The sequence below is a fragment of the Podarcis pityusensis genome (assembly GCF_964106645.2).
Source record: "Podarcis pityusensis genome assembly, chromosome: 13".
Taxonomy (NCBI): domain Eukaryota; kingdom Metazoa; phylum Chordata; class Lepidosauria; order Squamata; family Lacertidae; genus Podarcis; species Podarcis pityusensis.
The window spans coordinates 52298527-52325508 of record NC_138038.1 but is presented as its reverse complement, the minus strand read 5'-3'; the positions used below and the strand labels follow the sequence as shown (position 1 = coordinate 52325508).

General features: G+C 46.1%; 1 protein-coding gene and 1 long non-coding RNA gene across 9 annotated transcripts in view; one reads left to right on the top strand and one right to left on the bottom strand.

Annotated features, from left to right (window-relative positions):
- DLG4 (discs large MAGUK scaffold protein 4) overlaps positions 1-15243 on the bottom strand; it is a gene marked incomplete at its 5' end in the record, with an annotated part of 130353 nt that extends 115110 nt beyond the window's left edge. For 3 of the 8 annotated variants that reach the window (XM_080979686.1, XM_080979690.1, XM_080979692.1), the window contains 2 exons: positions 12480-12550; positions 15127-15243. In XM_080979686.1, coding sequence (XP_080835812.1) covers positions 12480-12550; positions 15127-15220 — 165 coding nt within the window. Of the gene's footprint in view, positions 1-1278; positions 1970-12479; positions 12551-15126 lie in introns of those variants that run through there. The other 5 variants (XM_080979677.1, XM_080979678.1, XM_080979683.1 and 2 more) reach the window with 3 other exon arrangements.
- A 2920-nt stretch (positions 15244-18163) lies between these two features.
- LOC308462405 lies at positions 18164-25164 on the top strand. Its single transcript, XR_013979120.1, has 2 exons — positions 18164-22379; positions 23938-25164. It is a non-coding gene; the product is annotated as an uncharacterized lncRNA (long non-coding RNA).
- The last annotated feature ends 1818 nt before the right edge of the window (positions 25165-26982 follow it).

Below are 26982 nucleotides of genomic sequence, written 5' to 3'. Positions count from 1 at the left end.
ACTAAGGAAATGGATGGGTCCCCTTGCTACCTTATATAGGACTCGAGTGGCTCTCAGACTGGACAGAGAAGCACCTACTCCTCAATTCTCAATACTGTAGCTATTGACAAGTTTTCCCAAGACCAGTAGCCCAAATCTAGAATTCCCAGCACCCCGACACACACACACACACACACACACACACACACCATTTCAACAATTGAAAGTCTCCTAGTTATTAAAACAACCACCACCCAACCTTTCCAGGCACACAGATACATAACGCAGTGCTATGAGTTGTTTTGGGGAAGGACCCCAACCTCCCCACACACACACCAAATGAAACTGCATAGGAAAAGCATCTCTCTCTCTCTTACACACACACACACACACACACACACTTTTATGGCAAAACCCTAGAGCCCCCATTAACAAGACAGCTAAAACAGAGAAGGACCTCAACCCTTGACCTGTACTTCCCCACTAACCCTAATCTTAGAACCATTCCAGCCCTAAGACATTTCAAAGTGGAATTGGGAACGGGTCCATTCCACCCCCTCCGCACACACAAACCTCCCAGCAACCTCTGGACCTGTACAATGTGTGTGTGTGTGTGCATGCACAAACATGCACACACCTGCACCCAATGTCAGCCTAGTAGTGTGTTGTGTTCCCAGTGCTCCGCCACCGTCACCATCATGGGCACGTTCCTTTAGCTGCAAGCTCTTTAAGACACAAGCCTTGTGGCATCCACTTTCAGCACCACGGAGAGCACCAAAGATTCAGCACCAGGGCCAGCATCCTCACATTCCAGCAGTCAAGATGCCACCTTTTGCCGCTGCAACACCCCATTTCTCTTCCTCCTGCCTCTTTATAGGGACGATTCCACCTCCCCAATCTCACCACCACTACCCCACATCACCCTATAGAGCCTTATCCCACGCAGCCATCGGCTCCATGGAAACTGCTCATGGGAGAGACAGAAGGCTTCTGGAGACCTCCTCCCACCACTTCAAGCAATGGAGGAGTCTCTTCCATTGCTTACCACAACCATCATAACCACCCCTATCACCAGCGACCACCTTGGCACCCAGTAGCATTGCCAAGCTGTTCCATGCCACCCATCAGCAACTGCCCCTGCTCCCTCGCTTGACACACAGACAAATACACATGGCTTTCTAGAGCTCTCTTACCCCCCCCTCCCTTTCCCACCCTTTGCAGAGGTGAGCAAACTACCCCACAGTTAACAAGAAGCACAAAAGATGGCACAAATATACCCCCTCCAGAGGCAAATCTTACCTTGGTAGTGACTATGCACAAGCAGTCCATCCCTTTCTTGACTCAAGCACCTAGCTGGGAAAGGTCTGTAGAACATCAGATATTCCGGGGCTCAGGGTTACCGCTTGCCCCCCCCTCAACTATGGTTCTTGGGTAGCTCACCCTGACTGATGAGGGGTACCAGGGGTGTTACGTCCCACCCGCCCCTGAGCTACGCTTTGGTGTATCCTAGGGGTGCCAATGCTGGCATCTGGGTGGTGTGTGTGTGTGTGTGTTAGGGTGGGGGGATGCCAGTTGGGAGTATGCGAGAGATGAAAGGCAGCGTGTGTGAAAGGAGAGGCGAGAGATCCAAAAGGAAGGGGGGGAGAGAGAGAGCTTACAGTGAGGGGGGGGGGAGTGACAGAATGTAAGGAAGGAAGGGGAGGGTGGAAAAAGGAAGGAGGCTCTGCCTGTTCTCAGAGAAACAGAGTCCTTTGCTCCCTTCGCTCAAGATGGGCAGCTGGAAAGAGGTGCAGAGGTGGAAAAGAAGGTGGAGGGGTGGGAAAAGAGGGGAGGAAGAGAGATAGAGAGAAGGGGGGAAGAAGGGGGAAATGGGGGGAAGGCCAGGAGCAGGGGGGGGTCCCGCTAAGATGTAGGGGCTGAATTGGAGAGAGGAAGAGCCCTCTTGCTGCTCCCCATCAGAGGGAGGGGAGAGGGACCTGGAATATGGAGCAGTGAGAGAGGGGGGCACAAAGAAAAAGGGGGGAGGGAGAGGAGGTTAACCTTTTGAGTGCCAGAAAGGATCCAGCCCAGCAAGGGAGGTGGGCGGTGTGTGGAGGCAGCAGCGTCACCGGGAGTTAACTCTCCCAGTGCCAGAGAGACTGAAGGTAGTAGAATGAGAGGCTGGCGGGAGGGAGATTGAATTTCAATTGTGGGTGAAAGTGAAAGGCACAGACAGCCTCTTCCCAGCACCAAAGTCCAGAAAGGATCAGGAAGGGAGAGATCAGGAACTTTGGTGGGGTGTGTGTGTTTGTTTGTATGTGTGTGTGTGAGACTGCAGATGTACATTTTTGTCATATGAGACCACCCAGTATGGGTCATGCATGTAACTGACAGAAAGTGGTGGTGACAAAGTGGGATCCAAAAGGCGTCGGGAGACCCTGGGAACCCAGTGCTTATGCACAAGCGTTGAGTGTGATATTTCAGGGCAGGGTATTGATCCTCATCTAATTTGGGAAGATTTTTCTTCCTTTGTATAATGGTTGGGAGGGAGAAGATAAACACAAGTATATGTATATGTGAGTGTGTGTGACACACACACAGTCTCACTCACACACACACACACACACACACACTTGAGACCAATTTAATTTTACACCTAACAGGAAATATCTCATATAAAATGGTGGGGGACTGCCTGGGAGCCAAGAGAGGGGGTAAAAAAAGAAAAATAATGCCACCCCCACAAATCTGACCTTTACACACACAGGATCTCCAGGAATTCATTAACATTCTCTCCCTCAAACCCCTGAAGAAAAACAACCCCAAAACAGACTGCAATAGGTTAAATTTGGAGTTGAAGACAGGAGGGCTAAAAAGAAAAGATCAGATCCAACTGCCAGGAAAATATATGCCCATGAAAAGAGAGATAGAAATATATGGTCAAACGGATGTTGGGGTGGGAGGGAGGAGAGTTTTAAAAACTGCAGCTAAAATGCCTTGATCACAGAAGTGAGGGGGAGGCAGAAAACAGAAGATCTGCTGGAAATGGTGAGAGAGAGAATATCAGGGAGTATGTGCCAGTAGATATACATAGGTATAGATGCATGAGACAGACAGACAGACAGAAAATGGGAAATGTGTGTGTGTGCTTTTATATGTGTGCCTATGTGTGTACATAGAATAATAATAAATAAAAATAATAATAATAATAATAATAATAATAATAATAATAATAATATATTTGATTTCTTACCCACCCTTCACCATAAGGTCTCAGTGTGGGTTTCAGCTATCTTGAAATACAATACGAAAAGCAGTTTAAAACAGGAAGAAAGGAAGCTGCTTCATACTGAGTCAGACCATTTGATCCATCTAGCTCAGTACTGTCTACACTGACTGGCAGTAGCTCTAAGGGTTTCAGTCTCTGGGTCTCTCCTAGCCCTACTTGGAGTTGCAGTCAGGGATTGAACCTAAGACATTCTGCATGCCAAACAAACGCTCTACCACTATGGTCCTTCCCAAATTACAGTCACAAGGTAGGTCCTAAATATATCATTCTCGGGTCACAATGGTCAGGATAAAGAGGTGCGTTTTCACCATATGAGGAGAAACCTGGTGTGAAGGTTGCAGGTGCACCTCTGTAGGGAAGGAATTCCACAACTTAGGGACTGATTGTCCCTCAGTGGTGGAGCATCTGCTTTGCATGCAGAAGGTCCTAGGTTCAATCCGCAATGGCATCTCAAGGGGGGCTGGGGAAAAACCCTGCCTGAAGAACCGCTGCCAGACAGTATAGACAATACTGGGCTAGACAGATTTACGGCCCAGCTCAGAATAAGGTACAGCTTCCCATGATCCTAACTTAGGGGTTGTCCCAGAGAACCACCACCCCAAAGCTCTGATGCCAGAGGAACTACCAAGAGTTGATCATTCTCTGCTGATCTTAACACCTGAGAGGATCTGTGGGAAAAGAAGAGGAGTCCTTTCAGCTATTTGAGGCCCTGAGTCCTATTTGGCAGCCTATACTCTTCTTTTCGGTTCTTATAGGTGGCCCACCACCCCACAGTGGCTTTCAGGCCCTTCCCAAATGTCCCACATGTTATTAAAATTTATCTTTTCAGGTGAACACTTCCAACAGGAACCCTAAAACAGTCACTGATTTGACTTCAGCCCTTCCCACTTACTGCAAGACAAAGCGAGTACAAGGCCAGCCAGATTAGAGACACCATGAGCAGCAGATGAGGGGGCCGAAATTTGAGGAGCACTTGCTTTGGCCCTGCAAGCTGTCTTGGGAGACAAGACATTCTGGCTGTGCTTTTGAGGAGGCAAGCTTGAGAGACTCTTCAGCTGCTAGGCATTATGTCTCGCATTCTAGGAAGGGTTTTTAAATTTCTCTAAGGCAGGCGGAGCAAGAGATCTAACCCAAGAGGTTCCCCTGCACAAGCAGTGAGTTGTACCCCATCTTAATTCATAGGAGGAGGGACACCAAGATGCCTCCCTTCCCCATTACAGCCAGGATACTTTCATTAGCATTCTTCCATAACAGGTGTTTGGCTGGCCTTCATATATACCAGGGATGGGAACCTTTGACCCTCCAGATGTTGCTGGACTACAACTCCCATCATCCCAGGCCATTGGCTGGGGGTGATGGGAGTGGGGACTCCAACAGCTTCTGGAAAGCCAAAGGTTCCTCATTCTGGAGCTAAACACAGAATGAACCCTTCTGGATTGCCTGAACTACTGTTAATATTATAAAGCCTAACATGGTTCAGGGCCCCAATCCCCTTAGGGACCACCTTTCCTCACATGAACCTACCTCATCACCAGAGGCCCTTCTTCTTGCCCCCCCCCTCCAAGAGAGGCACAGAAGTTGGCAGCATGAAAGAAGGCATTCTCAGTGGTGGCTCCCTGATTGTGGAGTGCTCTCCCCAGAGCGTTGGACGCACCTAATTCCATCAATATCAGCCATTGAGCACCAGTCAAAGACATTCCTGTTTCCCCATGCATTTGGCTCAATGTGGAGGTCACAGGGTATGATGATCCCCATGCCTGTATTTGTGTTCATCTTTCAGCAGGGTGGGGTAGGATTTATCACTTTCTTTGTTACAACAGGATGAGCACGTTCCACCAATTAATGGTATTTTATCTTAGTGATGTACTTTAAGTTTTGTATCATGCAGGTTTTTATAACTGTAAGTAGCTTTGAGACAGTTTAGTAGTAAATGACAAATAAATGCAATAATGATAATGATAATCCAGCTCACCAAATCAGACAGTCTGGCACTGAAATTCATCATCATCATCATCTAACTAAATAATAGCACTGATATTATTATTATTCAGGCTCCTAAGACCAGACAGTCTGCAGGATGCCAGGTTAGCAAAGGCTGCCCTAGGACTTCATAGCCAGAGCTTGAAGTCTGCAGCATTCCCTTGGTACATATGGAAAGGTAGACTGCCCCAGCACACTGAGGAACCCTCTGAAACCCTCCAAGAATTTTCTGGCACCTTGCCCTCCAGCCAGCTTTAGCCCACACTAAACTGCTTCGGCTCTTGGGAGGGAGAGAATCTGTTCCTAGAAAAAGGACTTCCTTCCTGTCACATTGAATCTGGCGGCTGCTGCTCCTTCCTCTTATCCTCTCTCCGTCTCAGCAGACAGGATAAACAAACTCTGTGAAGTCACTCTCACAGTCATTTACACCAGCAACTAAAATTATGAAGTTGTGGGGAGGGGGGGCTGAATAATCTCTCTTCTGGAGCGAGGTTCAGTTGGGGAAGGAGATGAGAGAGGGCTTATGAGATCATGAGCGCTGAGAGGAAATTGACAAAGCAGGACAAGGGGGTGCAGAGACAAATAAAAATCATGGCCCACAAAAACCACGTCATCCTCAGAAACTAACAGAGAGAACATAAGAAGAGCTTTGTTGGATCAGGTAAAAAGGTCTACCCGGGTCAGCCTCGAGCTTCCAACAGGTGCCCTAATGGGAAGCCCTCAAGCAGAACACAAGGGCAACAGGGTCCTTATACCTGCTGTGGCTCTAAAAGCAACTGGTGTTCAGTGCTAGACTGCCCTTGGCCATGGAAGTTCCATATAAAGCTATCTCATGCCATCAGGCATCTCATTTAGCACACTTCCAAAGTCTTTTTAAAGTGATGGTAGAGAAAACTGAATTTGAGGCCTTCTGTGAGCAAATAATGTATTCTGTCACCAAGCTGAAGCCCCTTCCAAAAGCCAGTGGTGGATCTCTCCATCTCCATAAATCTGTCTTACCCTTAAGCTACTGACCACCACTCCATGGCAGAGAGTTCAATTCCACACTACTGTCAATCAATTGCAGAGAATAAGCTAGGGCAGGGATGTTCAACTGGTCGATCATGATCTAATGGTCAATTGCGGGGCCCTGATCACGCCCCCCCCAAAAAAGCTTAACAACTCTGGTCAATACAATGGGTCACTGCCAGTTTTTTTATAGATCACAGTCTCTTGGAAGCAGGACGTGCCTGAGCTACAGTATTACTGCAGGGGGACACCTACCCATACCATTAATAATTGCATTAATTTCAGTCATCTCCCTCTTATGCCGACATCTCCTTGGCCCAGCCAACTGTCCCCCTCCCTGCTAGTTTTTCGCAGCCAAGAGGTGCTTACTGAGGGGTTATGCTGTAGGTATAGAGAATGGATCTTTTACCCCCTTCCAGTGGAACCAGCATATAAGATTGTTCTGCACAAAACCCCAAACACTTGAGCTCTGCACAAAATCCCAAACACTCCAACCTGCTGATCATTTCAGTTGACCTTTTCAGCAGGTCTGGCGCCAGCTGTCAACCATTTGACAAGGGGCCCAGAGTCTCAACAGAGCCCCTCACTTGCCTGACCAGGTTCTGCTGCCATTCACTGCTAAACAGACCTCAGAGGCTTTTCAGCAACAGGAAACGGTCCCACTTTGGAACAGGAACCAAACTTGAGACCCATCTGTGCTAGCTTTCCTCCATTTTTATGTCACTCAAAAGTATTATTAATGAACTTATGTAATGCCCTGGTCCACAGATCTATAAAATTTACTAATTTCATATGTCTATAGTTCAAGCAGGATTATAAATATATTAAATCTGTAGATTTAACAGATGTATGGAGCAAGGGATTGCATTTTGGATATTGTAAGATGGCAAGTGGTCACAATGGCTGGGAGCAGAGTTTAGCTCCCACTCAAAAGTGGTGGTGCCCATCCATCAATGAAGTGAATCCAGAAGCCCAGTGGAGGGGCAGTGAGTGGTGCCAACGCAGCCACCACCAAAGCAGCAGAAGCAGAAGCAGAAGCAGAAGCAGAGAAAGCATGTGGTGGCCGTGGCAGAGCTGAGCCAAGATCTGCTTAGCTCATCAGCACTGTGCCAAGGGCAACTCTAGTTCTGGTGTTTGTCCTGCTTCTCTGCACCTTTCCCTGCTCTATGCTAGCCATTTTGAGATGAGACAGGCAGAACTGTACCCAGGATTCAAAGTGTGGCTGCCCTATAGATTTGTATAAAACCCATGAGGAAACAGGCTAGCCTTATCTTCTGTCCCTTTCTTAACCCACCCTTGAACAGGAGGGTCATTGGTGAGAAACAGAGAGAAGGCAGATCTAAATTCCAGGCCTTCCAGGATCTGCCCCTCTTTGAGCAACTGCATCTGTGCAGAAAAGCACACTTTCATGCCCCCCCAGCCATGCTCTGCCCTTCCCCCACTGGGACTGCTCATTCTCCTTTACTCAGTCCCTATATATGCTTCCCCATCTTCTTAGCAAGGACCATGCTTGTAACATCAATAAATAATCATTCTCAGCATTTATACATAGATTTATGAGTGTTCAAACATTGCTTTAACATGTAATGCATCAGAAATCCTTATAAAGGCAGGTCCCTATTATTCTTCCCAAAGCCATGCAGTTAATCAAGAGAGCCAGTATGGTGCAGTGGTTAGAGGTATTGGATTAGAACCTGGGAGACTAGAGTTCAAATCCCTACATAGCCTTGAAACTCATTGCATGGCCTTGGGCCAGTCATAGTCTCTCAACCTAACCTACATTGCAGGGTTGTTGTGAAGATAAAACAGGGAGTAAGTGAACAATGTATGCCACCTTCAGCTCCTTTGAGGACATATGCAATTTAAACGTGTTGAATAAAAAAATAAAAGAATTGCACTTCGAAGGACACACTCCAACCATGCAAAAACACATGGAAAATGACCCATAAGGGGCATTGTCTGGGGACAGACAAAGGGCCATATAGAGAGTTTTAGAGGGCTGCTTCCAGACTGTTATAACTAACCCCATTCAGCAGCCACTCCACTGCAACATTCTGAACCAGCTGTAAGTTTCTGGACATTCTTCAAAGGCAACCATATGCAAAGCCCATGGTAGTAATTCAAATGAGTTTTAATACAGACATGGCCAGATCTGACACATCTAGGAAAAAGTGTAGTTAGTACATCAGCCTTGGTCATGCAGAGACTCTCGGTCACTGCAGAAGGTGGGGTCTCCAGGAGTGAACCTCACCTCATAGATTCTACTTGTTCCTGTTTCACATCCTTATCCTGCCACTCTGTCCTCAGAAATTGCTTCTATATCCACCCCTGCCCTGTCAACCTCCATTTGACTATTTTGGTGCTGGAGGGAAAAGAAACCTGAGCTCGAAACAATGAAGTTATGCTCAGAATAGGCCCACTGAAAACAATGGACCTAAGTTAGTCACATTCATTCATTTCAATGGGACCGCTCTGAGAACAACTAATGTTGGATAGAACCCTGTCACTGTAAAGGCCCTGATGGAGCAGGTTTCAGCTCCATAGTGGGGTGAAGGTGGGAGAAGAGAAAGGGAGCATAAGAAGAGTACCGCAGCAGCAGCTGAATCAAGCCAAAGACCCACCTAGTTCAGCATCTTGTTCTCATAGTGGCCAACTAGATGCCCCAATGAGAAACCCACAAGCAAGACATCTCCAGTGTGTGACAAACAGAACAGAGGTGTTGGTGAATAAGTATTTCCCCCCCCCCTCTCTCTCTCTCTCTCTCTCTCTCTCTCACACACACACACACACACACACACACAATTAACCTGTGGAACTCACTGCTACAGGAAGCTGTAACAGGCAGCAGCAAGAGAAATAGATAATCATAGAATAGTTGGAAGGGACCAGCGGCATAGTGTGGGTTGTCAGCACCCGGGGCAAGGCAAGTACGGTAATTTGCGCCCCCTAACCCCTAACCTGCCGCTGCTGCCAGCTTCTTCTTGCTGCTGCCTGGGCTGGTCTGGTGTGGTTCTCTCCCGCGCTCAGCGCTGCGCTGGGCGGCCGCTGCACTGTCCCTCCCCCAGATAGTCCCTCGCTCTCTCTCCACACCGCACGCCTGGCACCCACCCCCTCCACAGTGGGCGGCGACCCAGCGGCTCGGATCGGATTCGCACAGCCAGCACTGCAGTGAGAGAGAGTGAGTGAGCCAGGTAGGGGCAGAGAGCTGCGAGTGCGCCCCCCCCCCGATGTTGCACCCGGTGCGGCCGGCCCCCCCTGCACCCCCCACGCTACGCCACTGGAAGGGACCCATGGGCCATCTAGTCCAACTGCCTGCAATCTCAGCTAAAGCATCCATGACAGATGGCCATCCAATCTCTGTTTAAAAACCTCCAAGGAAGGAGAGTCCACCACCCCTCGTGGGAGTCTGTTCCACTGCTGAACAGCTCTTACTGTCAGAAAGTTTTTCCGAATGTTTAGTTGGAATCTCCTTTCTTGCAACTTGAAGCCATTGGTTTGAGTCCTACCCTCCAGAGCAGGAGAAAACAAGCTTGCTCCCTCCTCTATGTGACAGCCCTTCAGATAATTGAAGATGGCTATCATATATACTCTCACTCTCCTCTTTTCCAGTCTAAACATACCCAGCTCCTCCAAGTGCTCCTTATAAGGTTTAATTTCCATACCCTTGATCATCTTGGTTGCCCTCCTCTGCATACATTCCAACTAGTCAACATCCTTCTTAAATTGTGATGCCCAGAACTGGACACAGTATTCCAAGTGTGGTCTGACTAAGTCAGAATAGAGTGGTACTATTACTTCCCTTGATCTGGACACTATACTTCTGTTGATGCAGCCTAAAACAGCATTAGCTCTTTTTTTGCTGCTGAATCACACTGTGGACTCATGTTAAGCCTGTGGTCCTCCAAGACCCCTAGATCCTTTTCACATGTACTGCTAGTAAGCCAGGTGTCCCCCATCCTATATTTGTGCATCTGTTCCTCCTGCCTAAGTGCAGAATCTTACATTTGTCCCTACTGAAATTCATTTTGTTAGCTACCGCCCAGTTCTCCAATCTGTTGAGGTCATTTTGAATTCTGATTCTGTCTTCTGCGGCACTAGCTACCCCTCCCAGTTTGGTGTCACCTACAAATCTGATGAGCATCCCCTCAATTCCTTCATCCAAGTCATTTATAAAAACACTGAACAACAACAGGCCCAGGACAAAACCCTACAGCACCCCACTTGTCACTTTTTCCAGGATGATGAGGAGCCATTAATGAGTACTCTTTTGGGTAATGACACAGATGAGAGGGTTGTGGAGGCTACTACAGGCTGTGAAGTCCAGGACAAACTAAGTGAGGAACATGCCACTGACAAAGTAGGTAAAGGTAAAGGGACCCCTGACCATTAGGTCCAGTCATGGACGACTCTGGGGTTGCAGTGCTCATCTCGCTTTATTGGCCGAAGGAGCCGGCGTACAGCTTCTGGGTCATGTGGCCAGCATGACTAAGCCGCTTCTGGCGAACCAGAGCAGCGCATGGAAATGGCATTTACCTTCCCACCGGAGTGGTACCTATTTATCTACTTGCACTTTGACGTGCTTTCGAACTGCTAGGTTGGCAGGAGCAGGGACCGAGCAACGGGAGCTCACCCCATCGCAGGGATTCGAACCACCAACCTTCTGATCAGCAAGTCCTAGGCTCTGTGGTTTAACCCACAGCGCCACCCGCGTCGGTACTGAAGCTCAAAGTCAATGAATCCATGTCTCCATCGTTTCAGGGCACGGGAAAGCACCTGTGGCCTCTAATTGGCCAGATTCATAGAAGCAGATCCACCATGTGTGCGTGTGTGTGTGTGTGTGTGAGAGAGAGAGAGAGAGAGAGAGAGAGAGAAAGAGAAAGAAAGAGAGCCCACAGTTCTTTTCTCCGCTTCTCCTCCGTGTCTATTTCCCTTTTTCCATTTTCCCAGAAGAGAAGCAGTGAGATTAATTAACCAGAAGTTCACTCAATTAGAAAGAACATCCCCCAACAGTCCCTTAGAGTGCTCCCTCCAACCCATCCGATCCGAACAGTCTGTACTGCTCTGCATACAACATCAAGGAGTCTGGACAGTTTAACCTTCAACTTCCTGTTGCCATGTCGCTTGCTTAAATCATATGTAAAGCTGCCTTATATTGTTGGACCGGCACCAGGATCTTAACCACACTAGCCCAGATCCATTCCCAATGGTGATATGGAAGACTGGATTTGGGATCCCCACTCGTGCAAGAGCTGGGTTACACCACAGAGCCACAGCTCTTCCCCAAAAACATTTAGCTGTGTTCTGCCTCTCCCTGGCACCCATTTTCCAGTATTCATGTCCTCAAGGGAGAGAAACCTTCAGAAAAGGGCTTGAAATGAAAAGGGCTTTTGGGACTTCAGGTGTACAAAGATACTGCTTTGAGGGCCCCAGGAGGGCCCCAAGGTCTGGTCTAAAGGCACATGAAGCCATCACCTTGCTGAAGTTAAGCAAGTCTAGGTCAGAACAGTACTTGGATTGGTGACTGCCTAGGAACCACATGTATGTTGCCTTCGGTTTCATGTCAAAAGAAATAAGAGAGATATAAATGTAAAGAAATTTCTAAATTAAATAAATAAGATGATGTTAACTAGCTAGCTAACAATCCACTCAGGGACCACAGAATCACTTCAAATTTACATTGGATTTTTTTCCCATTGGTGCACAATAAGAACATTAGAAAAGCCCTGCTGGATCAGGCCAAAGCAGGCCCATGTAGTCCAGCATCCTGTTCTCACAGTGGCCAGCCAGATGCCTGTGAGAAACCCACTAACAGGATCCAAGCACAAGAGCCTCCTCCCCTCCTGCGATTTCCAGCAGCTGGCATACAAAAGCACTGCTGCCTTGGACTGTGGAGGCAAAGCATAACTATTGTGGCTGGTAGCCATTATTATTATTATTATTATTATTATTATTATTATTAACAACTGCCCTTCATCAAAAGATATCAGGGCTCCTCACAAGATAAAAATACAAATAAGTAGCTAAAACAAAAGCAACAAACAATAGCCCTATCCTCCTCCATGAACTTATCTAATCCTCTTTTGAAGACATTCAGTTTGGTGGCGGCCATCATGGCCTCCAGTGGCAGCAAATTCTGTAATTCCACTGAGGCAGAATCCAAGGTTGGAGGAGTTGGGCTCAGGAGTACTAAGAAAGCAAACAGCTATAGGAAGAGGAAGGAAATCACTGATAAAAGAGCACCTACCTTAGGCCGAGACCTCCGTGAAGTTGTGGGGCGAGTGTCTGAAATGGTCACTTCATAAAACTCCTGGATATCTAAACCAAGAGCATGGATGGAAAGTTTAATATTAGATAAAAAGGGGGGGATCCCCAATATTTCTTTTTCTTCTTTTGTCTGAAAAATAAAAGCCACTATCTGGGAGGCACATTTTCACAAAACAGGCCTTGGAGGAGCCTCCTCTGCAAAGAACATCCTCCTGCAAGGTAGGCCAAGGGGAGCAGCTGGCCACACAGGTGTGGGAAGAAAAGGACTTAGGACTCCCCAGGTGCACACCAAGCGCCTTACAGCTGAGCTCCTAGATGCTTCCGGGCATCCCATCCCTACCTCCCTTCAGCCCAGCTCAGAAGTAATTATGAAACTCAGATTAAAGCCTATATTTAGACCCACGAGCTGAGCCAAACCCCTCCCTGGCTGGCTGGCTGAGTCTCTGCAGGTGCAGCTCTGGCATCAGGAAGAGGAGGAGGAGGAAGATAAGGAGGCTGCTGCCTCCTAGCATTAGGGAGACTCAGCTCCTGGGCCCTGAAGCAAGGGTGAGAGATGAGAGGGCTGAGTGGTTGGAGGAAAGCAGCCCCCAAACCCATACATCTGGGCGCCCTCCATGGTGAAAGCTCAACAAGGCTCACCACAAGCTTCATCTTCCGCCTCCTCCCTCCCCTTCAAAGCTCAGGCCTGGTATTCAGGAGATAATGCCTAATTCCCCTCTGATTCCCTAATTCCCAAAGAAGAAGAAAGTCTTCCCTAACTTTGGCCATTCTCTTTCCCCTACAATTCCCCTTCTAAACCCCAGCCAACCAACAAGCTCCTCCCACTTTTAAGCTTCACCCACTTCTCCCCCCACCCCCGTTGCTTCATTGCTTTAAGACCCTCCTCAGTTTATCAAGTTCAGATAAGCAACTGCCGCAGCCAGATCCTCTTCCCTTTCCTCAGGGAATTATGCTTCATAGACCCCAGCCTGGAGCCTTCCAGATGTTTTGGACTACTATCAGCTGAGGCTGATGGGTGTTGTAGTCCAAAGCATCTAGAAGGCTCAGGTACCCATTTCAAAAAGTATTTGTACCCCGTGATAAAGCTAACCGCACTGGGTTGGCTATTTGAACCCGTGTGCAACCCGCCCACCTGCAAAACAAATTAAACACAGTTGCTTCATTTCCCCCCTTGGCCTTCTGCATTTTTAGCTCCTCTAAACAGTGTTTTGAAATCTTGGGAAATTACAGGACTTGAGATCCCTGCTCAAAAATAACTTAAGATCTTTTAATCTAAAAATATAGTCAGGAACTATTTTTCAAAAACTTCTCTCCTGGGAAACGGCGGTCACTGAAAATTTTAGTGGGAATTCTCCCTGCCCTGCCCCCTCCAATATGCGATGTCTGCTTGCCCATTTACACCACTATTTAGGAGAGGGATGCAGCTCAGTGGCAGAGCCTCTACAGAAGATCCTAGGTCCAATCCTTGATGCATCTGCTCATAGGACTGGGAGACACTCCCTGTCTGAAACCCTGGGGAGCTTTCCCAGTCAGTGTAGAGAATATTGAGCCACATGGACGAATAGTCTCAGCATAAGGCAGCTTCCTCTTATTTCTGCCTCTCCAAGAAGCTTTCAGGTTCTTTTTCGCTTCCTGCACACTTTCTCAGTAGCCCTCCTTCACAACGCCACACTTCATTGGCTTCTGAACCTAGTTCTCTAGCTTATCTATACATATGGGGCAGGCAGGGCTTATTAACTTCAAGGCCTCAGGCTGCATCAACAGAAGTCTAGGATCCAGATCAAGGGAAGTCATAGTCACACTCGATTCTGTCTTGGTCAGACCACATCTGGAGTACTGTGTCCAGTTCTGGGCACCACAATTTAAGACGGATATTTACAAGCTGGAGTGTGGGCAGAGGAGGGTGACAAAGATGATCAAGGGTCTGGAAACCAAATTGTATGAAGAATGGTTGAGGGAACTGGGTATGTTTAGCCTGGTAAAGAGGAGACTGGGAGGAGATATGTTAGCATCTTCAAATATCTCAAGGGCAGTCACATGGAAGATGAGGGATAGGACCCAAACCAGTAGATTTAAGTTACAAGAAAGGAGATTCCAACTAAATATCAGGAATAAATTTCTGATGGTAAGAACTGCTTGACAGTGGAACAGACTCCCTCGGGAGGTGGTGGACTCTCCTTCACTGGAGGTTTTTAAGCAAAAGTTGGATGGCCGCCTGTCTTGTATGATCTCATAGAGATTCCTGCATTGCAAAAAGTTGGACTAGATGACCCTTGGGGTCCCTTCCAACTCTACAATTCTTTTGTTAATCAAGATGAGTGTGGCTCTGAGCACATTCAGAGTACATTCCCTGCCCTGCACCTCATACTCCACATTTGGGAGTTGGGCTGTTAGGAGGGAAATGACTCATGCATTGACTTTCAGAAACTAAACTACTTTTTCCTAACCTGGAGCCCTCTAGCTGTTTTGGACTACAACATCTGGTGGGCCCCAGGCTTGGGAAAGCTGGACTGAGTACTGCATGTAAGCCCTGCCCCTTGCCCATTAGGATTCTCCTCAATTTCTTCAAGCAGCACCCTGGCTTGCTCCCCCCATCAGTCCTGGTGTCAGCTACCTCCCATACGCACCCAGGAGAGCCTGAAACAATTCACTTTGGAAAATCCCAAGGAGTTTTTCTGCCTTGTGTCGGAAATTCTGGTCCAGCAACAATGACTCTTCCATGAGGCGCAGGGCCGCCGTCGTGTCTGGAACAGAGGAGAAGAGAAAGAGGGAAGGGGGTTCAACACCAGTCCCATACCCACAAACAAACACACATAAAAGGGAAGATTTGGTTTCCCCCCTCACTTGGAGAGGAGGAGGTAATGAGGCAACAGGACAGGGGCCCTGGGGTTAACCCCCCACTCTAGAAAGGGAAGATGCCATTTTTTTCATCCCCAGCCTCAGTTTGCTCAGCTGTAAAATGGACATCCGTGCTATGGCCTGTCTCAAGTGCATGCATTTAGGTAGGTAGGTAGGTAGATAATTGTTGTGCATACCCGGTAATTCTATTTTATTTATTTAATAGAATTTGTTTGCCAATTAATTGTAAAAACCTCTAAGTAGTTTATATAAAATATACATTAAAATTATTGCTAAAAACTAGTTGACCTACCCCCCCCCAAAAAAAAAGAGTGATAAAATCACCAGTTAACAATATACAGTATAGAAGAAACTTACATCTAAAAATATTAACTTGACCAGTCTGGATTGGCTTGCCTACGCAGAAGTGTTTTTAGCAGGCACCAAACACAATACCGTAAGGTGCCTGCCTGGAAAGAACATAAGAAGAGTCCTGCTGGATCAGGCCAATGGTTCATCTAGTCTAGCATCCTGTCCTCACGGGGGCCACACAGGTGCCTCTGGGAAGCCTGCAAACAGAACCCAAGTGTAGCAGCAATGCTCTCCCCACCTGCACTTCCTACCAACTGGTGTTCTGAAAGCATGTTGCCTCTGACAGTGGAGGGAGACTGCAGCCATCATGGCTAATAGCCATTGATAGTGTAGCCTTATTGGACTTTACTAATTGGTAGGGTGAGCGTTGCTCCCGGACGGGAGGAAGGAAGTCAAATGACACCGAGGGTTGGTTCAGAGAAAGAGTTCATTCTGCTCTCTAGATAGCAGAAGGCACTTGTGTGGTCAGCTCACAGCAAGTCCAAAGAAATGAGAAATTTCATGCAGTATATATATCCTCCAGGCACCCTCTCCCCCCTTCCCCAGGAATTCAAGCACGTCAGCTTATACACATAAGTTGACATCCATGACCATAAACAGTTATTCCTGTTCCGGCGCTCTTGACATGCCAAATTCTCCATGAATTTGTCTAAACTTCTTTTAATACTATCCAAGTTCGTGGCCATCACTGCTTCCTGTGAGAGTAAGTCCCATAGTTTCAACAAGGCACTATGTGAAGAAGTACTTTTTTAATCTGTCCTGAATCTCCCAACATTCAGCTTCACTGGATGTCCATGAGTTCTAGGAGTTATGATCAAGGGATGAAAACTTTTCTCTTTCCACCTTTTCCATGCCATTCTCTACTTTCTTCACATAAAAGGTAAAGGTAAAGGGACCCCTGACCATTAGGTCCAGTCGTTGCCGACTCTGGGGTTGCGGCGCTCATCTCGCTTTACTGGCCGAGGGAGCCGGCGTACAACTTCCGGGTCACGTGGCCAGCATGACTAAGCCGCTTCTGGAGAGCCAGGGCAGTGCACAGAAACGCCGTTTACCTTCCCGCCGGAGCGGTACCTCTTTATCTACTTGCACTTGGACATGCTTTTGAACTGCTAGGTTGGCAGGAGCTGGAACAGAGCAACAGGAGCTCACCCCTTCGTGGGGATTCAAACCGCTGACCTTCTGATCGGCAAGTCCTAGGCTCTGTGGTTTAACCCACAGCACCACCCGCCTCCCTTCTTCACATAGCACATAGTTAAACTATGAAACTCGCATGAGACTGTGAAGGCCACCAACTTGGGATGTTTTAATAGAAGATTGGACAAATTCATGGATGGCTGCCAGCCATGTTGGCTATGCTCTGTCTCCACTGATACTTCTGATACCAGTTTCTGGAAGCCACAGGAGAGGCAGTGCTCAGGTCCTGCTTGTGTGTTTCCCACATGGAACCGGTTGGCCACTGTGGGAACAGGATGCTGGACTAGATGGGCTACTGACCTGATTCCATCAGGGTCTTCTAATGCTTTTAAGCCATGCTGGCTCTGCTTCAGCAAGGCTTGTTCTTCTATATGCTTGCTTATTTTTTCTTCCATCATATTTTCTACCAGTTTTCTTGGGAAAGAGACATTAAGCCTATGATTTTCAGGATTCCCTTAGATTCCTTTTTTAAAAATCGGTGTTACATTGGCTATGGAAGCTGATCTGGGAGACAAGTTCTATATTTTTGTTAGAAGATCAGCAATTTAACATTTGAGTTCTTTCAGAATTCTTGGGTGGGTGGATGTCAACCAGATTTGACTATTTGTCAGTTGTTAATTTGTCTATTAGGCCTAGACTTCATCTCTCATCACTACTACCTGCCTCAGTTCCTCAGTTCCTCAGTCTCCCTTCCTGAAAAAGCTAGTTCAGGCACCAAGATATGCCCTATATCGTCCTCTGTGAAGATATTCAGCTTCTCCACAATCTTCTTATCCTCCTTTAGGACATCTTTGACTACCTTGTCATCCAATGGTCTAAACTCCCCACCCCCACCCCCACCCCCCGCTGTTAATGTATTTAAGCAACTTCTTGTTTGTCTTAATAGTTTTAACAATGTGCTCCTCATAATCTTTTTTTTTAGCATCCCTTACTGTCTGCTTGCATTTTATTTTTTTTGCCAAAGCTTGTGTTCCTTTTTGTTTTATCAATTTGATGACTTCATTTTTTTTCTGAATGAAGCCTTCTTATCTCTAATAGCTTCTTTGATTCTGCTTGTTAACCACATGGGCGACCTCTTAGCCGTCATGGTACCTTTCCTGACCTGCAGTATACACTCCACTTGAGCTTTAACACTGTTTTTAAACAATTCCCCAGCATTCTGGAGTGATTTTAACCTCTTAATAATATGTTCTTACGATGTTCTTATGAATTTTCAACACATATCAATGGGCAAGGAGATCCGGAGTGTAGATGCTGCCATGGTGAAAGATAGCTTCATTTTTAAATTATAAACTGCCTTGAATATTTTATAGAAAGCTGGGGTTTAAGTGTTGGAAAATAACAAAATAAATGGTGCTGAGCCAGCCGCCTATGGAGAGCAGCGTACATAAAGAATCATCTGTTAATTGTTTCAGAAACATTTGTCTGAAGACATGTCCTTTTACTAGCCTTTCCCTGACCCACAAGATTGCACTCTCTTTATTACTGAATTTCTGTTTATTATAATGCAGTTTTATTGGTTTTGTGTTGCATTTTGTCTGGGTATAGCTGGGGAGGCTACTGCATCTGAATGCTTCAAAGGGACGAGCCTTACTTAAAAAAAAAAATCAAATATGTGAAAAATTCAGAGGGAGATACCCGATAGAGACTGTCCCGTTCGTTGTGCATTGGAAATGTGGGAACAAAATTGACAAAACGATAGGAAAGATTCAAAACCTGCGGGACCAGAGATTTACAGAAGATTGGAATAAGTATATGAATTATCTGAAGAGCAACTGTAATCAACAAATTACCCTAGTAGGACTACAAGAAGTTTTGTAAGGAGAAATATACGAAGTGTTACAAAGTATAAAAAGATAGAGATATTGGTTATGAGTTTGAAATGTAATAGGGAAGATAAGGAATGCATACTAAGAGATTAGATTGGAAAATTTTCAGACAGGATTGATGGAAGTAAAAAAAATTTGAATAAGATGTAAAAGTATGTTTAATTACTGTTGAAAACGATATGTTAAAAAACTAATAAAAAATTTATATATATAAAAAAGGAAATGTTGTGGAACGTTATCTTAAATTAGAACGATGATAGTCCATAAGAAGTGTGAGGTAACATAATCTTGCAGTCTTCACCCACACAAAATTTATGGCGTGTGGAGAATGAGCAAAAAGGGGATGGAGGTGACCTCTCTCTCTTCAGTCTAAGACATGGAGGGTGGGGGGACGGGACTTTGTGCTTTCAAGTGAATGTATGAAGATACAGGAACCACAAAATGGTGTCCCTTCCCCGCCAGGGGAGTGAAGATCAACACGAGGAACAATGGGGGAATAAAGATCTACACCGGGAACTGCTGTCTCAGTGGATCCTGCCCCCTGAGGCAGTCACCCCACCTTGCCTCATGGGTGGCAAAAGGGTGCTTTAATTCAAATTACCCATCCTACTTTGCTTGATGAATAGTTCTCTCAACTCCCCATGGCTCCTTTTTGCCTCATGGGGCTGCCCGCTCTGGGCTTATAGAACATCTCAAATCATCTCACTATTGGAATTCCACTGCCACTATGTAAGATACGATTATTTCTGAGTGACAATCAATCAATCAATCAATCAATCCAAACTATCTCTGACTGTCTTTGTCACAGCCCAGATAGCCTGGCCAAACATGAGGCAGTTTGAGCAAGAAATCTTCATTATTGCCATAAAATCTTGTCTCAGGTATACCAACCAATGGTCTCAGGTGTATCAAGAAATATATAAAATAATTAAATCCCCTGTTTAAGCCTCCCCACAACTGTCATGGCTGACTGTGCGGACTGATAACATGAAAGCTTTCCGCTCTAAAGGACGTTTGACATGGATGTTTGCTGCAGCTAGGGTTTCAATAGCCCAGCAATAGAAAGCCTTCAAAAAAATCTACATTTAATTTATTTATGAAATTTATACAGTGCTTGACTGGAGGAAAAAACAAAACCCCTCAAAGCAGATTACATTTGTCTTTGGGGGGGGGTGTAGAAATATACAATTTATGTGTTGCCTCTAGAGGGATGGACGATCCAGAACAATTTTAAGTCATCTGGTGATATTTTATTTCCTGTGCTTCTGACTTAAGAGGCTTGACATTCACCATCCACTCCAGCTCGGGAAATATGGATGTCTTGGTTTATATAGGTGTGTTGCCATGCCTTTCTCTCATAATTTATTGTTTGCGTGTGGTATGAGGTAAGACGCTTTTTGGGTTGTTGGCAATGCTCACTATGTAACAATAAAAAATAAAAGCATAAATAAAAGCTGGATATAACAGGGTCCTACATGATGCTTTTAATAAATGTCTGGATACTTAGCATTTTATAACATGTGCTTAAATTTCTATTCCTATCCTGCCTCCTCTACCCCCTTCTCCTTTTCCCGCCAAAAACCCAACTGCCGTTAACTGTCACACACACCTGTTCCAACTGTCACCCGTCACCCTCAGCCAATCAGCACACAGCACACTCCAACATTCCATCCCTCTCACCCTCTTACACTCATCTTCTTTCTGGTCTATCTAATATATATCTAATATATCTGATATATATTTTGGAAAGTGGTTTCGACACCGGCCACCATTTTGATTCAGCACACCGACTTTTGACCTGACTTTGCCCTTCTTTTTTGGGGGTGGGGGGGTGTAGATCCGGCCGCCTCTCGAGATTGCCATTGCCAAACTTGCCACAAGGTTTCCTGAGGTGGGCATGGCAGACGCTGTAGACGCTTTGATGCGGGTGCCATTTTGAATCAAGATGGCTGACCATATGAACCCTAGTTAAGCACCACCCAATAAAAAGAATGGTGCAGGTCTGGGTCAGGTTGAAGCCCTAGCTTGGTGGGTGGGTGTCTCCTTTGTAGGCTCAGACACCCCTCCTCACCAAACTCAGCATGAGGGTTCCTGTCGTCTGAAGGCTGGGAGCCATTTTGAATCAAGAGGGCAGAGCAAAATGAGACTTTGGCATTCCCAGTTCCTGAGACCCTGTGAAGTCGCTGAGAGAAAGAACTCTTTCATTTAGCCTATAAGCTCATTTATTTTCTTTTGTTTTAAGTATACGATATATACGATATCTTTATTGTCATTGTCCCATGCAGAACAATGAAATTGAAAAACTACATAAAACTACCACAAAACTACATAAAACTACCACAAAACTACATAAAACTACATTAAAACTACATAAAACATTCAGAAACCCCATTTTAAAATACACTATACTAATGGAAGCAAGGCCTTTTTGGGAAAGGGTTGTAGCCTAGTGAGAGCACGCCTGTGTTTTGCATGCAGAAGGTTCTCAATAGCATCTTCAGATAGGGTTGGGGAAAATGCCCCAGAGAGGCAGTGCTGCCAGTCAGTGTTGACAATACTGACCCCAATGACCTGACTCGGTATAAGGCAACTTCCTGTGTTCCCAAGCTTCTAGGTTACACAGAACTCTAGGGTTGCCATATGTCCAACATAGCCAGGATTTGACCGTCACAAACAGTGTCTGGGCAGAATTCGCTTTTTAAAAAATGCCGGGGGAAATCCGGACGTATGGCAATCTAAGTCGGAAGTGCAGATTTTAGCTACCGGTAACAATATGGACTCTAACACTATAGCAATCCAAAGAGGCACAAACAGGGAAGCCTGCTGCCTCCCTTCCTATTCATCGTGGCCCTGTGGCCCTAGGACCTCTAGCAATCCAACACCGGGCAGCCCCGAATATCAAGGGAGTGGAAATAAAAGGTAAAACATATAAACTAGGGCTCTTTGCAGGCCTAATGGTCGCAACACCATACCCTATTAATACAGCAATCACCTAGCCAAAGAACTCAACACTTTTGCAGTGGTGTCAGGCCAACAAGTGAAGTTTGCCAAATCTGAGGCAATGTGTTTCAACACTCTCTCATATCCAAAAATGTATAAAATAAAGATAAAACTCTGTTGTACCAAATTCAGATACCTAGGGGTTTAAATATCCAGAAACCTCAACAAATTATACCTCCATAATTAAAAATCCCCGTAGCGACAAATTAACAAAGACCTGAGGTGATGGAAAAATACTAACTTCACTCTCTCAGATAAAATAGCCACGATCAAAATGATCACCCTTCCAAAATTAACCTACCCATTCTCAACCCTTTCATTCCACCATCTACCAAACCATCTTAGTATGTGGCCGAACAAATTACAACCACTCATTTTATCGTACAAAACTTAAAGAACAGATCTCAACTACTTGCTCTTCTCAACCTCAGACTGAGGATGGGGAATTCACAATATAGAATACTACTACCTTGGCGACCAAACACGCATCATAACATACATTCTAGGAGACAGTTGGATCAGTTGGAGTTAGATACAATTTAAAACACGCCTGCTGCATATCCCTTCCTCCAAAACAAGCTGAAAAAAACCTCCCCACAACACTAAATAGGTTCACACTATCCATTTTTAAGGCATGGAAAGAAAAAGTAGGCATATTGTCCCCAACCCCACTAATAAACCAGTCTCCTTGGTTTATCACCCATTATTCCATCACATCACGCAGCACAAAGGCTAAATCACCTAGCAGACATTTACAAGAATAATAAACTCTTATTGACACAGGAAATACAGGACGAACTAGGGGATACCCAAATACCCTGGCAAACACACCATCAACTACATATCTTGCGTGGCGGGGCCCCGGACCCCCCAGCTCCCTCCAAAATAAATACACCAACACAAGTATATTGGGAACTCCCGCTGCGCTCCGAAGGCTTGCAGATAGCTGCCTGAAGCCTGGAGAGCGAGAGGGGTCGGTGCACACTGATCCCTCTTGCTCTCCAGGCTTCGCTTCGCTGGAGAGGCGCTGCAGTTTCCCCTCTCTGCGCAGCGCCCCTTCAGCAAAGCGGGAGGAAAAATGGAAGGGGCTCCGTTTCTCCTGCCGCTTCGCTGAAGGGGCACTGAGCAGAGAGGGGGAGAATATTTTTTCCCCTGTTCTCCCCCTCCTATGGTTGCGTGTGTCCTATAGAGCGAAAAATACGGTAATTTCCTTAAGAATAGCTCAAAAATGTATTCCCCCCCCCCGAGATTTTGCAAAAAAAGTTCGACGACTTTGGTCAAAACTGAAAAAAAAGCTCAATGAAAAGGATTTTCACTTTTTAAAATGCGGCAACCCTACAGAACTCTGAGGAGCGAAGGAAATGCTCTGCACCGTTTTCTGTAACCTTTCTTATAAACATCCTGTTCACCAACTCTTGGGCTAAGAGTTTTTTAGAGTTTGTTCTGGTAACAATGCTACAAACTAAGCTGTTAACTTCATGAGGAACCACCCACCAGCTACGTCCTTTCTCCAGTGTTTTTAATATTGCTTTTTATTTTAAAAAATGTGTTGTTATTTCATTGCTTGTCACTAGGGCTCCTTGGAGAAGAAAAGCAGGACAGAAATAGATCAAACAACACAATTGCTCTCCTCACCATAAGCAACAGGTCACACTAATGGCAGGACTAGTCTTTTCCACTATCGGAGGATGTTTGGACTACAGTGGTGCCTCGCAAGACGAAATTAATTCGTTCCGCGAGTTTTTTCGTCTAGCGAATTTTTCGTCTTGCGAAGCACGGTGTCGGAAAAGTTTTGGAAAAGCTTCAAAAATCACCAAAAACCTCAAAAAAGGCTACCACACCGCGTTCTATGAGTTGCTCCTCGAAGTCAAGTCGCAACTGTATTAACGGTGTTAAGAAAAAGGAAACAAACTTGCAAAAAACGCAAGAGGTTTTCGTCTTGCGAAGCAAGCCCATAGGGAAATTCGTCTTGCGAAGCAGCTCAAAAACCGCAAAACCCTTTCGTCTAGCGAGTTTTTCGTCTTGCAGGGCACCACTGTACAAATCCCATCAGCCCCAGCCAGCATGGGAGACGTAGTCCAAAACATCTGGAGGGGACCAGCTTGGGGTATAAAGTCTGGTAAGAAACATGACACATTATGTGCATATATGCCACTGCTAGTTAACTGCAAAATCACACAACATTTTCACCAATCTTCATTACAGGCAGAACATTTCGTATCATCTCAAGCACAGATGTTTTTAAATGGAACCAGTTTGCGCACATTCAGATGTTGCTGAGAGTCACCGCAGGCACAATCCACAAGGGAGGGCAGCGACTCCATCAGTCCTGCAAGGATGTCACCCAGTCCTTTTTTCTAATAAAAAATCTTTAGGAGTACTCTCATTTTGACTCAAGAAAATCACCATTTTATAGTTCAAATCGGGGGAAATAAATACAGCAAATGGACAAAAGTACAAAATGTTTAGGGGTATGCATACCCCTGCATCCCCCCCGAAAAAAGCAGTGATTTCACCTGCCACCAGATCAGCTGTCTGAGCGAAGGTATCTGATGTTGTGGCAGCCCTGCCCTCATGCCCCCCCCCAATAGATCAGCACCCGCTGTTTCCCCAGATTTCACTAGGGGTGGGGTGTGAAGGAATTCTTTAAGGGAGGATTTGCTCTTCAAGATGCCCAGAATCTGCATAGCCAGAACTACTGGTATATGACCCCATTATAAGAACCAGGACTGCTATCTGAGCTTGCTTTTCCCTTCCTCCCTCCCCAACTTTTTTGCCTTGTGTGTTGTGTCTTGCAGATTGCAAGCTTGCAGACAGGAAGTGCCTTTCTTTTGGTTTTGTATACTACTGTAGGAACCTTTTGGCGGAAGGTTTATAAATGCTCTACAGAAATATGGAAGTCTCAATTTCTCACGGCTTACCAAGGTCAGGGATGCACCATGCACCTGGCAATAGCCGCAAAGACACTGCAGCACGTGGACTTATTCCTGTTCATCCTGAGGCCCCTAAAGCTGTATCCAGTGTTGGAGACAGAGCACTGGGGGGACAAGGCTCCTTTAGCCTACTCCAAAGCAGTGGCTGTTTTAAAAATTATAAATATGCTCCCTCCTACTGCATTTAGGCCTATACAAATTATTAATTGGCTAGGTATGTAAGAAGCTGACTAGCAGTGACTCTCCAGAGTTTCAGACATGGAATTTTTCCCTGCCCTACCTGGAGGTGTTGCTGGGGATTGAATCTGGGATCTTCTGCATGCAAAGTGGATGTTCTGCCATTGAGCTACAGCCCTTTGGGATGTTTTGAGTTAGCCCAGAGTCCTGGGACAAGTTCCTATTGTCATGGTTGAGCCTCAGGACATGCAAAGTAATACAGAAGGGCATCTCTGCACATGTGCAGTTTGTATTCTTTTGGTCCTGGTTAAGGGATTCCCTACTCCTCTCAGCAAGGAGGTACACAAGCCTCCTTGTTTAAAATAAATAGATTAGGGATAGGAAATAGGCATATATTCATGCATATTCTGGAAATGCATTGCATCAGCCTGGAAGGAGGTCCCTTCCAAATCTACAATTCTATGAAATGTGGCTGCATTGCTTTGCTGCACAATGCGTAACACAGAGACACACTTCACCTGTTCTGGTCACACAGTGTTCCCAAGTCAATTGGATCAGAGTCTCACTTCTGTCTGATCCTTGTTGGATCAGTCCAATAGATCCTGTTCCATCATCCTGTTCTCACAGCAGCCAACCAGATGCCTGGAGGGAAACCCGCAAGCAGGATCCAAGCACAAGAGCTCTCTCTCCTCCTGAGGCTTCCGGCAACTGCTATTCAGAAGCCTCAGAAAATAAATTGACAATGTGGCCAGTGTAAGAATGCCTCTGTTCCTCATTCCATGTACAGTCTTGCACGGTGCACAACAGCACCTCAGCGCTATCCAAATTATGGATCCCTGCAACACAAACATACTCAAAACAAGTGCTCAGACACCCCAATGCACATGCACACACAGGGAAACGTAAGAAGCTGGTCTAAACAGACTATTTGCCTATCTAACTCAGTATTCATCTTAAAAAGCAGAGGTCAACAAAGGTCCGTATAGTAAAAGCCGTGGTTTTCCCAGTAGTGATGTATGGAAGTGAGAGCTGGACCATCAAGAAGGCTGATCGCCGAAGAATGGATGCTTTTGAATTATGGTGCTGGAGGAGACTCTTGAGAGTCCCATGGACTGCAAGAAGATCAAACCTCTCCATTCGGAAGGAAATCAGCCCTGAGTGCTCACTGGAAGGACAGATTCTGAAGCTGAGGCTCCAAGACTTTGGCCACCTCATGAGAAGAGAAGACTCCCTGGAAAAGACCCTGATGTTGGGAAAGATGGAGGGCCCAAGGAGAAGGGGACGACAGAGGATGAGATGGTGGGACAGCGTTCTCGAAGCTACCAGCATGAGTTTGACCAAACTGCGGGAGGCAGTGGAAGACAGGAGTGCCTGGCGTGCTCTGGTCCAGGGGGCCACGAAGAGTCAGACACAACTAAACAACAACAACTCAGTATTGTCTACACTGACGGGCAGTGCATCTCCAGGGTTTCAGGCAGGGGAAGATCCCAGCCCTATCTGGGATGCTTTGCATGCACTACAGATACTCTACCACTCGGCTATGACCCCTTCCCAGAAGTGATACCATTTTCACGGGGCAAACACCTCTCAGTTGCAAACATCCCAGAAGACACAGACTCAACCCCTCGCCCACTCTTCAGTGAATTAACTGAGTGCAAGAGAATATAAAACTGTATCATGCAAAGTCCTTGGACCATGCAGTACTGCCTACAGACTCAGTGACAGTGGTTTCAAACAGGAGCTTTCCCTAGCCCTACCTGAAGATGCCTGGGACGTTCTGCATACAGAGCAGGAGCTCTACCACTCAGCTACAGCATTTCCCAATATATTTTTCTGTATGGCTTTTCAACGACATGTTGCCAAGGCAAACTTCATACGGTTATTCATAATTCATCTCATAGGAACACCAAAATTTGCTTTATACCACATCAGATCACAGAAGTCTATCTAGCTCCATATTGTCCACACTGACTAGCAGAGGCTCCCCTGGACTTCAGCCCTAACTGGAAACACCATTTGGGACTGAACCTGGGACCTTCCGGCAATCCGGCATGCAAAGGGGATGCTCTACCACGGAGTAACTCCGCCACCAGCCTGCTCCATACCCCTTACGATAAGAGGCGGCTTAGGGTTGCTGTTG